The sequence below is a fragment of the Euphorbia lathyris genome, chromosome 2, assembly GCF_963576675.1.
Source record: "Euphorbia lathyris chromosome 2, ddEupLath1.1, whole genome shotgun sequence".
In the NCBI taxonomy this organism is placed as follows: Eukaryota; Viridiplantae; Streptophyta; class Magnoliopsida; order Malpighiales; family Euphorbiaceae; genus Euphorbia; species Euphorbia lathyris.
Genome location: NC_088911.1, coordinates 12,910,065 through 12,925,670, shown reverse-complemented (window position 1 = coordinate 12,925,670; position 15,606 = coordinate 12,910,065). Strand labels below are relative to the sequence as shown.

At 32.6% G+C, this 15,606-nt stretch overlaps 2 protein-coding genes across 2 annotated transcripts; both read right to left on the bottom strand.

The window, feature by feature from the left end:
* Nucleotides 1-8,188: 8,188 nt before the first annotated feature.
* On the bottom strand, nucleotides 8,189-9,074 carry LOC136220254 (pEARLI1-like lipid transfer protein 1). Its single transcript, XM_066008057.1, has one exon. It carries the CDS (start codon nucleotides 8,952-8,954, stop codon nucleotides 8,451-8,453), a length of 504 nt encoding a protein of 167 aa, XP_065864129.1. The 5' UTR covers nucleotides 8,955-9,074; the 3' UTR covers nucleotides 8,189-8,450.
* Nucleotides 9,075-13,954: 4,880 nt separating this feature from the next.
* LOC136220357 (14 kDa proline-rich protein DC2.15-like) lies at nucleotides 13,955-14,732 on the bottom strand. Its single transcript, XM_066008165.1, has one exon. The coding sequence runs from the start codon at nucleotides 14,663-14,665 to the stop codon at nucleotides 14,258-14,260; it is 408 nt and encodes a 135-aa protein (XP_065864237.1). The 5' UTR covers nucleotides 14,666-14,732; the 3' UTR covers nucleotides 13,955-14,257.
* Nucleotides 14,733-15,606: the final 874 nt, after the last annotated feature.

Sequence of the window (15,606 nt, the reverse complement as noted above, 5' to 3'; positions counted from 1 at the left end):
TATTTGTGAATATATTTTTTTTTAAATTATCTAATTATGTAAAACGTTGTTGTCGTGTGACCGAGAGGTCACGGGTTCGAGTCTTAGGAGCGGCCTCTTGTAAAAAAAAATGGCAGGAAAAGACTTGCCCCCAGTACACCCTTATGGTCAGACCCATCCCCGAACCCTCGCTTAGCAGAGACGCGTAGTGCACCGGACCGCCCTTTTATGTAATTATGTAAAAACCATACATCATGTGGATCCAAAAGAGAGTTCATGTCTCTTAATTTATAATCCAAATACACGTCGTGTGGAGTTTCAAAGTCACTAGGTCCTTTCGCCTTAAACATAAAAGGTAGTGCAAGTTGCGGCTTTTTAATTTTTTAAAACTCATTAACCGGTCAGAAAATATAAATACCAACCGGCTTAATAAGTTTAAACTCTCATTAATATAAATACCAACCGGCTTAACAAGTTAAACTCTTTACTCGGAACATGGTTAGTTACAAGTTAATTATCATATAAAATGACAAGTTTATTCCTTTATCACAAATTGTTTTAATGTTTGAGAATGTTCAATGAACTTGTCATATTTTACTAGAGATAGAGATGCTCTTTGTATAAAATTTTACTTTAACTAACAAAATTTGAGAAGAACGAACTACATAGTTAATTTTGAAAAAGTCTTATTTTTTGAAATAAAAAAAGTTGACTAATGTAATTTAAGCACCTTTTCTTACAAGTGTAGAGGTGTTTGATAAAACAACTATGTAAGCACACAAAGATCTGAATCAAATCAAAACTCCTATTGCTGGAAAAATAGAGTTTGATTTCATGTCCTTTGGAGTTTTGTGCATTTAAGTCAGCATTAATCCACCAAAGCAGACATTCTCATCTCTATTTGTCCTAACAAAGCTGCTTCCTATTTCACTCTCTTTCAGTCTTTTTTTTTCTCAACTTTGTCTGCATCGAACATTCCATGGAACAAATTTCCAATCAGCCTACGAGCAAAATCATTGTCAACGATAGTATAGTCTGAAGTTCTTGAACCCTGTTGGTTGACTTTTAATTGGTGTACAAAATGCTACATTAATTTGAAATTTATCTAATGGATTGAAATGGAACTTCTAATTTTAACATGTGTCTTTAATATTCAACTTTGTTCTCTAACATTTTGCAACCTCTTCCAATCTATTAAAAAAAAAACTTAATAATTGACTGAAAACGAATTAAAACTAGATTGTCAACCCTAAACTTCATTAACTGTTTAAGTGGTTGCTTCCGTAAGAAGGAACTGAGAAAAACAATAACGTTAAAAAAAAGGGGGTATAAGTAACAGTGAGGCCGTTACAAACTGTGAAAAATTACTTAACTCGTTAAAATAATTCCTACTTCAAAGAAGTCTTCAAAACAGAATGGAAAGAGTTTATACAGAGCCGTGGTTTGTATTTATAAAACTTTCTACGAACTAAATTTCATTTTGTAGTGATGAAATTATATATAATTATATTATCATAATTTTTTTTTTTTTTTTTGTAGCCAATTGCTACAAATGTTTCTCATTTCAGCTACAATTTTACTTGTAGCAGTAGATGCTATTTGATATAGTGGACAGGGCATGAGTTTCCTCGACAAGGAAACTTTGAATTTAAAGAGTTGCACATATTTCTAAAATTTAGAAAGATTAGATACTCATTTCATAAAGTTTAGAAACTCAATTCCTAGAAGGACATATATAGTTCAAACTTACAACTGTTGGATTAAAATCCAACGTTATGGGCTTTACATGTATAATTGTAATTATGGGCTATCATATGTATGAGCCCGATTAAGTGATCTAAATTAGTTTATGGGCCTGTGACATATATAATGGGTATGGGCTTAAATATGTGTAGATACTCAGTTGTAATTTACTAATACTATGATGGGCAGATTAGTAATTGCGACAATTAGGTTTTCAGTATAAATATAGGGTTATGGTCCCTAGGACATTAGCATTCTAAATCTACAACCTCCCCCATCAAGTGTAGATGTGCTAGTTGCTTTTAGCCCTAGAAGACCAATTAACCTAAGGTGTCTCTGATTCTCTTCAATCTCTGCGCTATGGATTCAGGTACGCTTCCGCTTTAGATCTCAATGGATTAACATGAGTTTATGATCTTGTGGTTTGTGGATCTAATTCCAATAAGTATTTCCAACAAGTGGTATCAGAGCTACTCATGGTAGATTCATTGAGATTTTATTTTACTTCGATGAAAGGTTTTTCTTTTGGTTTTCGCCAATCTTATGCTAACGATTTAGGAATCAATATTAATTGATTCAGAGACATTCAATTGAATATCAATATTCTTTTAAATTTGGTTTTCTTATGTTTTAGTTTATCAATGTCTTCAGTACATCGTTTTTTTTTCCTTTGTTTCTAAACATGGAAAAATCTTATGGTCTTGCTTTTGGATCAAGTTTTTTTTTACTTGTATGTTATGGATTGAGAATCGCTTATGATATCTATTTTTATTTTTGAGGTTTTAAACATTGATTCAAAGATTTTAATTTGATGAACTCTTCAAACTTTTCAGTTGATTTGTTTTATTACAAATCAAAATTTTTAGATATTAATGTCTTTTATATTGTTTTTAATTCATAAAAACTTCATAATTTTAGACTTTTGAAGTTTTTGTGTTTTAATATTTCGGTTACAAAAAAAAATATTTGTACCAACTTTGGTATTTTGATCAAATTAAAGTTTTGGTTACAATTGTTTTTGTAACAACTTTGGTATTTCGGTTACATTAATGGTTATAAATTTTTGTAACAATTTTGGTATTTATTTCCTCATATTCATGTGTTGGTTATAAATTTTAATAATAACTTCAGTATTTATTTCTTTATGGTTTGGTAATAAAGTTTTGTAACAATTTCAAAATTTATTCCTTACATTAGTGTTTCGGTTACAACATTTTTGTAATAACTTTTGTATTTATTAAACATTAATGTTTTGATTTTGAAATTGATTTATGGTTCGGTTTTAAGTTCTAAAAAATTTCAAATCATGGTATAGATGTCAATTAAATATGTAACAATTATTTGGGTTTCCATGTAAATATTAAACTTATCCAAAGATATGTTTATTATTTGATATGATTTATTGTTAATATTTGATTGATACAATAAGATTACCACTTACAAGTTAATATTTATGTCCAAAGACAAAATATTAATGTTGTGATAGGTGTCTTATAATGAGATTAACCTTGATTTGATTTTTTTTTTTTATTTGCCCAATTTTCTGATAATAAACTTTTGTGATTTTATTTGAGACAAATATATAATATTGGGCGATTATGTGAATTAAAGAAAAAATAATTTGGGCATAATCATTTTATGCAGTTATTTAGTTTCGATGACCATACTTTTATTATGAGAGTTTGTTATGACTAAATATTTATATATTGTCAAAATATTTTTGGTTTTTAAGTTACATATGACAATATATAAATATTAAAGTTTTTTTTATGGTCAATTATGTATACTTGTCTCATCTGTATTCAATTCATGGTTATAGACGTTTTATATAAATTAGTTTAAGCAACATCCCGCCAAAGTGGGCTCTCTTGTGGAGATTAATTTGATATATAACATCTATTCGGTTTTGTGTGTCTTGTAATTCATGCGGATATTACCCGGCCCAAAGGAAGGCTAATATTTGGCCGAATTACATGCACACCTGTGGCAATAAATATGTAACAATTATCTAGTTTTCCATGTGAATAATAAATTTGTCCAAAGATGATTTATTATTTGACAGGACTTATTGTTAATATTTGATTGCTACAACAAGATGACTACTTACGAGTTAGTATTTTTTGTCCAAAGATAAAATATTAATGCCGTGCTAGGTATCTTGTGATGGGATTTGCCATGATTTGATTTTTCTGTCCGCCCAAATTCAAATATATATAACTTATGCGAGCTTGTTAACTTCTTTGTTATTGAATTTGCTGCCATTATATTTGCTCATAATTCATTCAATTTGCATATTGAACGATGTTATTTAAGGTTTGAAAGAGAACATTATGTTAGTTCTCAATATGAAGTTTTGAAAGAGAACATTATGCTAGTTCTCAATATTGTTGATCTGGGCATTGTATTAGGAATTGATTAACTCACTGTCGTAATGACATCCGGTACTGATAATGATAAAATTCATCATTGGAAGTGAGAAGATCAAATTGCATGAGTCTAATGATCATGAAATGTTTCATTCTATAAGTTTTAAGGGTATTATATTGACTTATGAGGTATCTACAGATAAGGTTTCTTTGCTGAAATTGAGAAAAGATTTGCAAAGAATGAACATGATGATACCATTAAGGATAAGGAAAATGAAACATTATGGAGCACATTATAGAGATGTCTCATCTTGCTTTTAAGTTAAATACACTTTAAGTTGCAGTTGTCTAATGACATGCTCGTGTATAAGGTTGTAATTTATCTTATTGCACAATTTGATAAATTTAAGATGAGCTATAATTGTCATAAGGTCAAAAGGATATAAGATGGGCTCATTTTTTGAAGTTAATTTATCTCCAGTACCTGGACATACTTTGTGGGTAGATTCTGGTGCTACTACTCACATTAGCGCGTCCATGCAGGGTTGCCTAAGCTGCCGAAAGCCAAATGATGGTGAAAGACACATCTATGTGGGAGATGGCAAGGCAGTAGAAGTAGAGGCAATAGGCATATTTAGATTACTTTTGAAAACTAGTGCTTATTTAGATTTGAATGAGACTTTTATTGTGTCGTCTTTTAGACGGAATTTGGTTTCTATTTCTACTTTGGACAAGTTTGGTTATTGTTCATTTGGAAATAGGAAATTGAGTCTTTTTCAAAATTCAGTTACCATTGGCACTGGTTCTTTATCTATTTATGATTATCTTTATATGCTTAGTGCTGTTTCTTCTTATAATGAAACCTAGTACACGTGGTGTGGTATGAAGAGAAAATTAAATTATGAGAATTCTGCTATTGTGGTACAAAAGATTAGGACACATTTCTCAAGAGAGAATTGAAAGGCTTGTGTCTTATGGAATTCTCAATTCCCTTGATTTCTCAAAATTTTAATATATGTGTCAGTTGCAAGAAGAGGATATACTTCAGCAAGCGAGATATGAATGTGTTTATAAGGCATCCACTTCAAATGATAAAGTTAAGAAAAGTATTAAAGATGCATGTATTGTGTCATTAAAGTGCAAAAGAGACAAAATTCAGAAACTACTTGTTTCTTATGCAATAAAGTTGGACATAATAAAAAGAATCATGTCAAAAACTGTGCTTGGCGTATAAAGAAAGGTACACTTTTTTTTTTTGTTCTAAGGTTAATTTTTATGCTTGAACACACTTGATGAATTATATTTTTGATATTATTATTCATATTGATGTGTTTGTGCGAGGTTGTCTAACCTAACATTCATTTGATAGTGAAAGATACATCTATATGGGAATGTTAAGGTAGAAAGTATTGACAATATACATATTAATATTACATTTGAGGACCGGTGTATATTCATATTTGAAGAAGACTTATTGCACCACCCTGTTAGGTGGATTTTGGTTTCTATTTTAAACAAATTCAAATATGTTTGTTTAAGAATAGGAAATTGTCTTTATCAAAATTTAGTTATGATGAACACTATACATTTATTTATATTTGGCAATCTTTATATGTTTGATATTGTTTTCTAAAATAATGAAACCTTGCAAACTGGTGCACATTTTGAGAATATTAATGAAAAAGAATTTAGAAGACAAGTAATTCAAGATTCTTTGAGGATGTTGAGCTTGCAGGGGGGAAATATGGTTAAATGATTCCTCATCCAGAAGAACAATCTCAACAACCTCAAGAATAAATGTCAGTAAAGTGAAATTCACTAGAGAAATGAGAAATACAATGTTTGATCATTATTTTGTATATCTCTAAGAACATAAAGATGGTATTGAGTTATCAATGCCTTAAGGAGTTCCAATTCTCGATTGCGGGTTGATGCCATTAATTTAGAGTTTTCAAATCTTGTCAATTTTCTCAAAGACAATTATGAAAAGATATAAAGTATTTATTATTGTCAAAGACTTCAGACGAAAAGAAGACATTATTTGTGAAAAACTTTCTTTCTAGCTTCATTAAAAGATTCTTTAAAGTTATAATGGCATTGCTAACTGGTTATGATCACAAATTTCATTAAGTTATTGTCTCATTGATTTTGAGATGAATTTGTTTGATAATTATGTATATTTTGGATTCAGTGGGAGGAAATTTATTTTTCTATTTGAGAACTCCAAATCAGGTGATACCCTTATAATTAAAGGAGACGATTTTAGTCTCAAATAGTGCCCAAACAGTTATACATTATTTTTGTGTGCTCAAGTACGTATGCATTCTGATATGTATTCATATTTGAGGTAATGAGCAGATATGCAAATATTTTAGTTTTGAAGTTTTAGAAAAGCAGCTAATAAGGTCATGCGCTATTCACATAGAATAAAGCTCGCATATAATATGTCAGAGTCAAATCAAGTAGAGATCATTATGTATACTGATTCTGATTATATCGGATGCTCATTTTGTTTAAAGTTCATTTCAGTTTATTAGATGGGTGAATCATTTCTTCCATCATGGCAGCTATATCTGTAGCGCATTATGAGGCATCTAGTTTTTTGGTTGACTGTGAAATTGTCATTAGGCTGCAATTCAGATATAGAAAGATAATATATTATGACAATAAGTCAACACTTATGTTCTACTAGTAATTAAATATCTAGTAGAGATTTCAGAATGGACCGGTGTCTAATGAGCATATTAGGACAAACTCTATGGATCCGCTCAGTTAATGATTATTGCCCATTATCTTTCATGAGCATATTGCTCATTTGGGTCTTGAATTGCTTAAGAAAATTTGAGTTTAGTGGGAGTTTGTATTTTGGATGCTCTTCAGTTTTAGACATGTTTGTTTATTCGGTACCGATTCCAGTTAATAAAGTTTTAAGTTTATTCCATTCTGGAAGTGTTATAGTCTTGATCTCACTAATGAGGACCAGTTGGAAATAGACATGTTAAGATCACATTACATGTAATTTCCATGCTACACATCCATACTTAATTCATGTCATTTGATTATGCTAACATATGTGATCATTGTTGGTAAGGTTACACTAAAGGTGATTGATTCTGCTTTGGTTCTATGTTAGTATGATTAATGGACGGAATTGTTGGTATATGCCTATAGTAAATATGATAGCATATTTTGACGTCATAAAGGATTCATAATTTACAGGAATATACATGTTTCGCCTAGTGGGAGATTGTTGGATTAAAATCCAACGTTATGGGCTTTACATGTATAATTGTAATTATGGACTATCATATGTATGAGCCCGATTAAGTGATCTAAATTAGTTTATGGGTCTGTGGCATATATAATGGGTATGGGCTTAAATATGTGTAGATACCCAGTTGTAATTTACTAATACTATGATGGGCAGATTAGTAATTGCGACAATTAGGTTTTCAGTATAAATATAGGGTTATGGTCCCTAGGGCATTAGCATTCTAAATCTACAACCTCCCCCATCGAGTGTAGATGTGCTAGTTGCTTTTAGCCCTAGAAGACCAATCAACCTAAGGTGTCTCTGATTCTCTTCAACCTCTGCGCTATGGATTCAGGTACGCTTCCGCTTTAGATCTCAATGGATTAACATGAGTTTATGATCTTGTGGTTTGTGGATCTAATTCCAATAAGTATTTCCAACAACAACTCCTTTCATTGGTACATAGACCTGCAGCAAGATTGCATATATAGTATCATATAAAGCACATCACCGAGCAAAGGACTTCACCTGCAACTCTAATACACGGTAAAAAAACAAAGGAACAATTATGGACAACTATGGATTAACGCTCAAAATCACAAGTAGAAAAGTGAAGCAACTATGGACAACTTTACTCCCTTTTCAGTATTAGACATGAATCATCTATGCTATATATGCACTTATCTATTTATCTCATGATGCTTTCATTTTTAGAAACTTTGAAGATGTCCTTAGCTGAAACAGTGACCAACCCCTTAGACCCAATTCTGGGTTAATGGTGCAGCCAGAACAATTTGTACAATTCTTATAGTTTGGATCCAAAAAGACCCATAAAAAGTGATAATCTCTTGCAATGAACTAAATTGAGATATTATTTATTATGAGAAGTACAATCTCAAAAACATATACACCTTAAGTATTATTCAATAAGAGTAGGCATTATTTTAAATGTCGAAAGTACACAAGTTTCTAGTTCCCTGGCCAATGAAATGTCAAATAAATCGAACTAAAAAGAACAATTACAACTATAAAACCATAGTGGAAACAAGGAAATGATATAACCAACCAAACTAAAACTCAATCAGGGATTCAAATTCAAATTTGAAAGATTAAGGACACTGAAATCCAGCAGGAACGTCCTTTCCACAGGTATTCAAGAGCAAGCTCAACGAGATAGGAACATTAAGATTGATACCTAAAACATTAGCCTTAAGGGCAGTGCAAAGGCAAATGGGAGCTTCAAGATCAACAAGACCATCAAGAAGAGGACAGCATTGTGTCTTTGAAGGTGTACCAATCACAAGGCCAAGTAAACCATTTAATAAGTTAGCACATACACCTAGCTTTAGTGTGTCAATAGGGCATGTTTCCTTTGCCGGTGGTGGTGATGCTGCTTTTGGTGCTTTTGGTGGTGGTGGTGGTGGTGGTGGTGGGCAAGGTGACGATGGTTTTGATGGTGGTGGTGGTGGTGCTTTTGATGGTGCTTTTGGTGCTTTTGGTGGTGGTGGTGGGGGGCAAGGTGTAGTCTGATGATTGGTTGAGCTAACCAAAGTGAAGAAGAGAAGGTTAATGGTAAGGAGAAGGGCAATGCTTGCTACCGACTTGGAAGCCATTTTTGGATCAAAGTAGAAAGAAAGACACTATGATATATCTCAACCTGAAAGAAGAAAGAAAGCAAAGGTAGTTGTTGTGAATTGAATGAAGTAGGCTTAGAGTTTATATAGATGGAGAATGTTTGTTTTTTTCTGGCTAGATAATTTATTAGTCAGTCCTTCTATTCTAAAAAAAATGCACAGAGAGTCCCTGATCAACTTCTTGTCCTTCCATCTAGAATTTTTATACGGCAACTTTAGTGGTTATACCTGAAAGAGTTTAATACTTATACCACTTCATTAGTATAATAAACTTTCATTTTATTAGACCATTTTTCTTATTGATTAAACTCTACGACATATGATATGATATGCACCATACAAAAAATGACCCAAATGTTTAAAATAAAAAGGCGTAATGCTTCCCGAGCCCCCTTAACTAGTCCAAATTAGTCATTTTACTCCTTAACTCATCGAATGTCCTATTTACCTCCTTAACTCCATAAAAGTGGTATTTCTCACCCCCTCAACTTGTCCATTTATCCCCCCAACTCATAGAATGTTCTATTTACCCCCTTAACTCCATAAAAGTGGTATTTTTCACCCCTTACAATCCTTTATCGAAGCCTAAATTGATAACTTTTTTTAAACGTTAAACCTATATTTATGCTATTTTGTAAGTGGAACCTAAATTGATACTTCCCCAAAAATCATAGGCCTATTTTGGTACATTATCCCTACATATAGTGTATTTAACTTGTTTATATTAATGTTCTTGTTATTTGTATTTTTTATTCGTTCTTTCTGTTTTCAACTTTTTTTACTACTATAAAGCGATAAGAAATACCATTTTTATGGAGTTAAGAGGGTAAGTAGGATCACAAGTGGTTAGAAATACCACCTTTATAGAGTTAATGGGGGTAAATAGGATATTCAATGAGTTGAGAATGGGTAAAATGACAAATTTGGACAAGTTAAGGGGGGTGAGAAATACCATTTTTATGGAGTTAAAGAGGGTAAATAGGACATTCGATGAGTTGGAGGGGTAAAATGACCAATTTGGACAAGTTAAGGGGGCTGGAGAAACATTAAACCAAATAAAAATAAAAGGTAGTGCATGTTGCGGCTTATTAATTTTTTAAAGCTCATTAACTGGTCCGCAAACATAAATACCAACTAGCTTAACAAGTTTAAACTCGTTAATGTGAGAGTTTAATAGTGAGGATTATTGAACTATCACTAACTCCTTACTCGGTGTTAGTTAAAAGTTAATTATCATACAAAATGACCAGCTTATTCATTTATCAAAAATTGTTTTAGTGTTTGATAATGTTCAACAAAATTTTAGAAGAAGGAATTAAACAGTTAATTTTGAAAAAGTCTTATTTAAAAAAAAAAAAAGTTGACTAATGTAATTTAAGCACACAAAGATCTGAAAATCAAATCAAAGTCCTATTGCTGGAAAAATACAGTTCATTTCATCTCCTTTGGAGTTTTGTGTATTTAAGTCAGCATTAATCCACCAAAGCAGACATTCTCAATCCTATTTGTCCTAACTAAGCTGCTTCCTATTTCACTCTCTTTCTCAATCTTTTTTTCTCAACTTTGTCGACATGGATACGACCAAAATCATTGTCAACGATGGTATAAGCTACAAAAAAAATAGGAACAAATTTCAGCCTTTGTAACTTACGTATAGTCTAAAGTCCTTGAATCCTATGCTGACTTTTCGTTACTAGATTTCATTGGTGTACATTAATTTGAAATTTATCTAATTGATTGAAAGATCTTCGAATTTTAACATGTGTCTTTAATATTCAACTTTACTCTCTAACGTTTTGCAAAACTTCCACATCCCCTGAAAACCTATTCCAAATAATACTTTCTATTCTCGAAAAAAAAAAAAAAAGTTAATAATTAGCTCAAAACGAATTAAAGGTTAGCATAATAACTCCAAACTTTATTAACTTTTTGAGCTCTTACATCCTTAAGAAAGGGATTGAGAAAAGCAATAACGGTAAAGAAAAAGAGGATTTAAGTAACGGGTGAGGCCGTTACAAACTGTGAAAAGTTACTAAACTTGTTAAAATGCATGTTTTAGTAACGGGCATGTCGAAGTACACCAACAACAACAACAACAACATCGGATTGCTTTCGGTATTTAGGATCTATTATCCAAACGGATGGAGAAGTAGATGGAGATGTTGCTCATAGAATTAAATCTGGTTGGGCGAAGTGGAAGAGTGCTACGGGTTTCCTTTGTGACCCCGGCATGCCAAATAGATTGAAGGGAAAATTCTACCGCACGGCAATCAGACCACTGTTATATGGTACGGAGTGTTGGGCAGTGAAACACTGTCACACTCATAAGATGTCGGTGGCGGAGATGCGTATGTTGAGATGGATGTGTGGTCATACGAGAAAGGATCGGGTGAGTAATGAAATAATTAGGACAAAAGTAGGGGTTACATCTATTGAGAATAAAATGAGGGAAACCCGACTAAGGTGGTTTGGCCATGTAAGACGAAGAGCGCTTGATACGCCGGTTAGGAGGACTGAAGAGTGGCAAAAGGATGTAGCGGTGAGAGGTAGGGGAAGACCTAAGCAAACTTGGAGGAGGGTGATCGAGAGTGATATGAGTGTATTGAGGATTGAGAAAAATATGGTAGTGGATAGAAAAGAGTGGAGGGAGAGAATTTGTGTCGCTGACACGACTTGATTTCACGGTTTTATATGATGGTTCATGTTAGCCGACCCCGAATCATTTCGGGACTAAGGCTTTATTGTTGTTGTTGTTGTCGTCGAAGTACACCATACAAAAAAAAAACAGATTTTACAACGCGCTTAGTTTATGCTTGTTATATATTGGTAATGTAATTGCAACTCTTTTGTACCATTACATCTCGACAAGAATTATTAAGCTTGTAAGAAGTTAGTAATATACTTGCAAGGCGCTTTTATTTTAGGATGTAACAAAGAACATTTATTCTCAAAAACTGTACTCATTGTCAAAAAGTATGCATGCTTCATCATGAATGAACTTCTTTTTAACCTTCTCCATGCAAATCTCTGCATGATTTCTCTTGAGCAATTAGCACAGCCAATATTCTGATTTGTTAATTGCAAGATTTATTTTTGTGAAAAAACAAATTGATTATTGTGTTGTATTCATAATAGAGATGGATGATTATGGACACCATGAATATGAGCAACCTGACCTGATATATGAGCAAACTACAGTTGAGATTTCAATGCATGACTTGTTTGGAACATCAAAAGAGGATTACAATATTGCACATTGTACAAGTGACAATGACGAGGTTAATTATGGTGAATCAGGATACCATGAAGATGATACGGAAGATGTTAATCATGCTAACTTGGAAGATGGTGGTTTGCTAAGCCAAAATTACACCAAAGCAAATAAAAATGCAAACGCTGTGTTTAGCTGTAGTTATAAAATATCAGAGTTTTCAATCCTTGGAATATGCACACAAAAAATATGGTAAGGTAAAAACTTCATGCCTTTTCAGGTCATTTTGCAGCAAAGATAGAGGTGAGTTACTCAAATATAGGACACTAAACTGTGACAGAGGAAGGAAATCATAACATCAGAAAAGACTAAAATGATAGACTGCCCAGCGAGAAAGAGCATTAGACAACAACGGTGTTTGGAAAGTTACTCAAGTAGTACATGACCACAACCACGAGTTGATTCCAGACATGATTAGAATGATGTATAACCAAAGGAATATGATTGCTCAAGATACGAGGCAATTGGAAGCGTAGAACAATCAATAGCCATAGATTGTTGGAAGTTCAAAATGGTGGACAACAAAAAACAGGTTTCTCACAAAGAGATTGCAGAAACTTCGTTAAAATTAGGAGGAGGCTAAGGCTCTGTGATGGTGATGTTGAAGCAACAAACAAAATGTTCTTGAATATATAGGAGAATGATAAGGACTTTTTCCATCTTATTCGAAAGGATGATGAAGGATATTTGAAGAACGTTATGTGGATTCATCCTAGTTCAAGAGCACCTTTTGAAGAATTTAATGATGTTGTGACCTTTGACACAACTTATCTTTCCAACCGTTATAAAATGTCATATCCTATATTTGTAGGCATCAATCGTCATAGGCAATCGATTGTATTAGGTTGTTCCTTATTGTATAATATTAAGATATTGATGCTTTTAAATGGATTTTCTCAATGATGTCCAAATTATCTTTAAAGTTCAAGAAGTTTGCTAGATTTGATAAAGTATACGTAGAGAGTTTAAGGTGATAGTCTATAATTCCTACTTCAAAGAAGTCTTCAAAACAGAATGGAAAGAGTTTGTGCAAAGCCGTGGTTTAGAGCTATATACAAAAACTTGCTACGACTAAATTTCACTTTATAGTACTGAAATTATATAGTTATATTATTATAATATTTTTTGTAGCTAAATTAGTTTGCTACAAATGCTTCTCATTTCAGCTACAATTTTACTTGTAGCAATAGATGCTATTTGAGGTAGTAAATTTCCTGGGCAAGGAAACATTGATTTTAAGAGTTGCACATTTCCAAAATTTCAAAAGATTAGATACCCATTTCTTAAATTTTAGACACTCAATTCCTAGAAGGACCTTAGTGGAAGAAGAAAGCACATAATTATATGTTTCAAACTTACAACTCCTTTAATTGGTGCATAGACCTGCAGAAAGGATGTATATAGTATCACATAAAGCACAACACCAAGCCAACTCCTATAACTCTAATATCACAAGTAGAAACAAAACAAGTATAAAAGTGAAGCAACTATGGACAACTTTACTCAGTATCAGACATGAATCATTTATGCTATATATGCCCTTTTCCTTTTCAGTATCAGACATGAATCATCTATGCTATATATATGCACTTATCAATTTATCTCATGATGCTTTCATTTTCCAAAGTAGAAGTTTTATGGCACATTTTTAGAAACTGTGAAGGTGGTGCAGCCAGAATAATTTGTACAATTCTTATAGTTTGGATCCAAAACGACCCATAAAAAGTGATAATCTCTTGAAATGAACTAAATTTCAGATATTATTTATAGTGAGAAGTACAATCTTAAAAAACAAATACAGCCTAAGTATTATTCAACAAGAGTAGGCATTATTTTAAATGTCAAAACTGCACAATTTCTAGTTCCTTGGCCAATGAAATGCCATATAAATCGAACTAAAAAGAACAATTACAACTATAAAACCATAATGGAAACAGGGAAATGATATAACAAACCAAACTAAAACTTAAACAGGGATTCAAATTGGAAGGAAGATGAAGTATTTGAAAGATTAAGGACACTGAAATCCAGCAGGAACATCCTTTCCACAGAAATTCAAGAGCAAGCTCAAGGAGATAGGAACATTAAGATTGAGACCTAAAACATTAGCCTTAAGAGCAGTGCAAAGGCAAATGGGAGCTTCAAGATCAACAAGACCATCAAGAAGAGGGCAGCATGGTGTCTTTGATGGTGTACCAATCACAAGGCTAAGCAAATCGTTTAATAAGTTAGCACATACACCTAGCTTTAGTGTGTTAATAGGGCATGTTTCCTTTGCCGGTGGTGACGCTGCTTTGGGTGGTGGTGGTGGTGGTGATGCGGAAGGGGTAGTCTGATGATTGGTTGAGCTAACCAAAGTGAAGAAGACAAGGTTAATGGTAAGGAGAAGGGCAATGCTTGCTACTGACTTGGAAGTCATTTTTGGATCAAAGTAGAAAGAAAGCCACTCTAATCTCAAGCTAAAGGGTTGTTGTGAATTGAATGAAGTAGGCTTAGGGTTTATATAGATGGAGAATGTTGGTTTTTTCTTGGTAAACAATTTATTAGTCTCAGTATTTTCTACATATTGCATTAGCCAGTCCTTTATTTTTAAAAATACATTATTGAGTCCCTAACGTTTTCAAGATCAACTACTTAATCCTTTTGTCTAAAATTCTGATAAGCCAACTTTAGTGGTTATACTACAAAGAGTTTAATACTCATAGCCTATGTTGCACGGAAACGTTTCGTATCAGTTTCCCTTTCCCACATCTGCCGGAAAAGAGGAAACGCATGTCATGAAAAGTTTATGTGCTTCATAACTTATAGCACATCATCACACATCATTATTATAATAACTTCATTTTGCTAGACTATTTTTGTGTTGGTTATATAACCATTCAATTATAAGGTATCTTTTTTTATTTTTTGATATTGGATAATTATAAGGTATCTTTTAATTAACAAAATTTTGGACGAAAAACTAAATAAATAGTAGATTTGAAAATATTAAATAGTTGATTTGAAAAACTCAGAAATTCTATAATGTATTTATTAAAATAAAAGTCTGACTAATATAATATACAGAAACTCATTCATCAATAAATTAAAAGAATTTGTAAGCAACACAAGATCTAAATAACAGTTCATTTCATCTCCTTTGGAGTTTTGTGCATTTAAGTCAGGTTAGCAAATAACAGGTTAGCAAATAAACTCCGTCTCTAAAGGTCACTTGGTGGCATTTATAGCGGGTCCCAAACCCGGATAAAGGAGGAGGGTTGCGGTAGGTTTGTGGCGGCCAGCGTAAAACTTAACCACATCTTATGGACATGAACCAACATATGAATATCTGTTTCGTATGATGGATCATATTAGCCGATC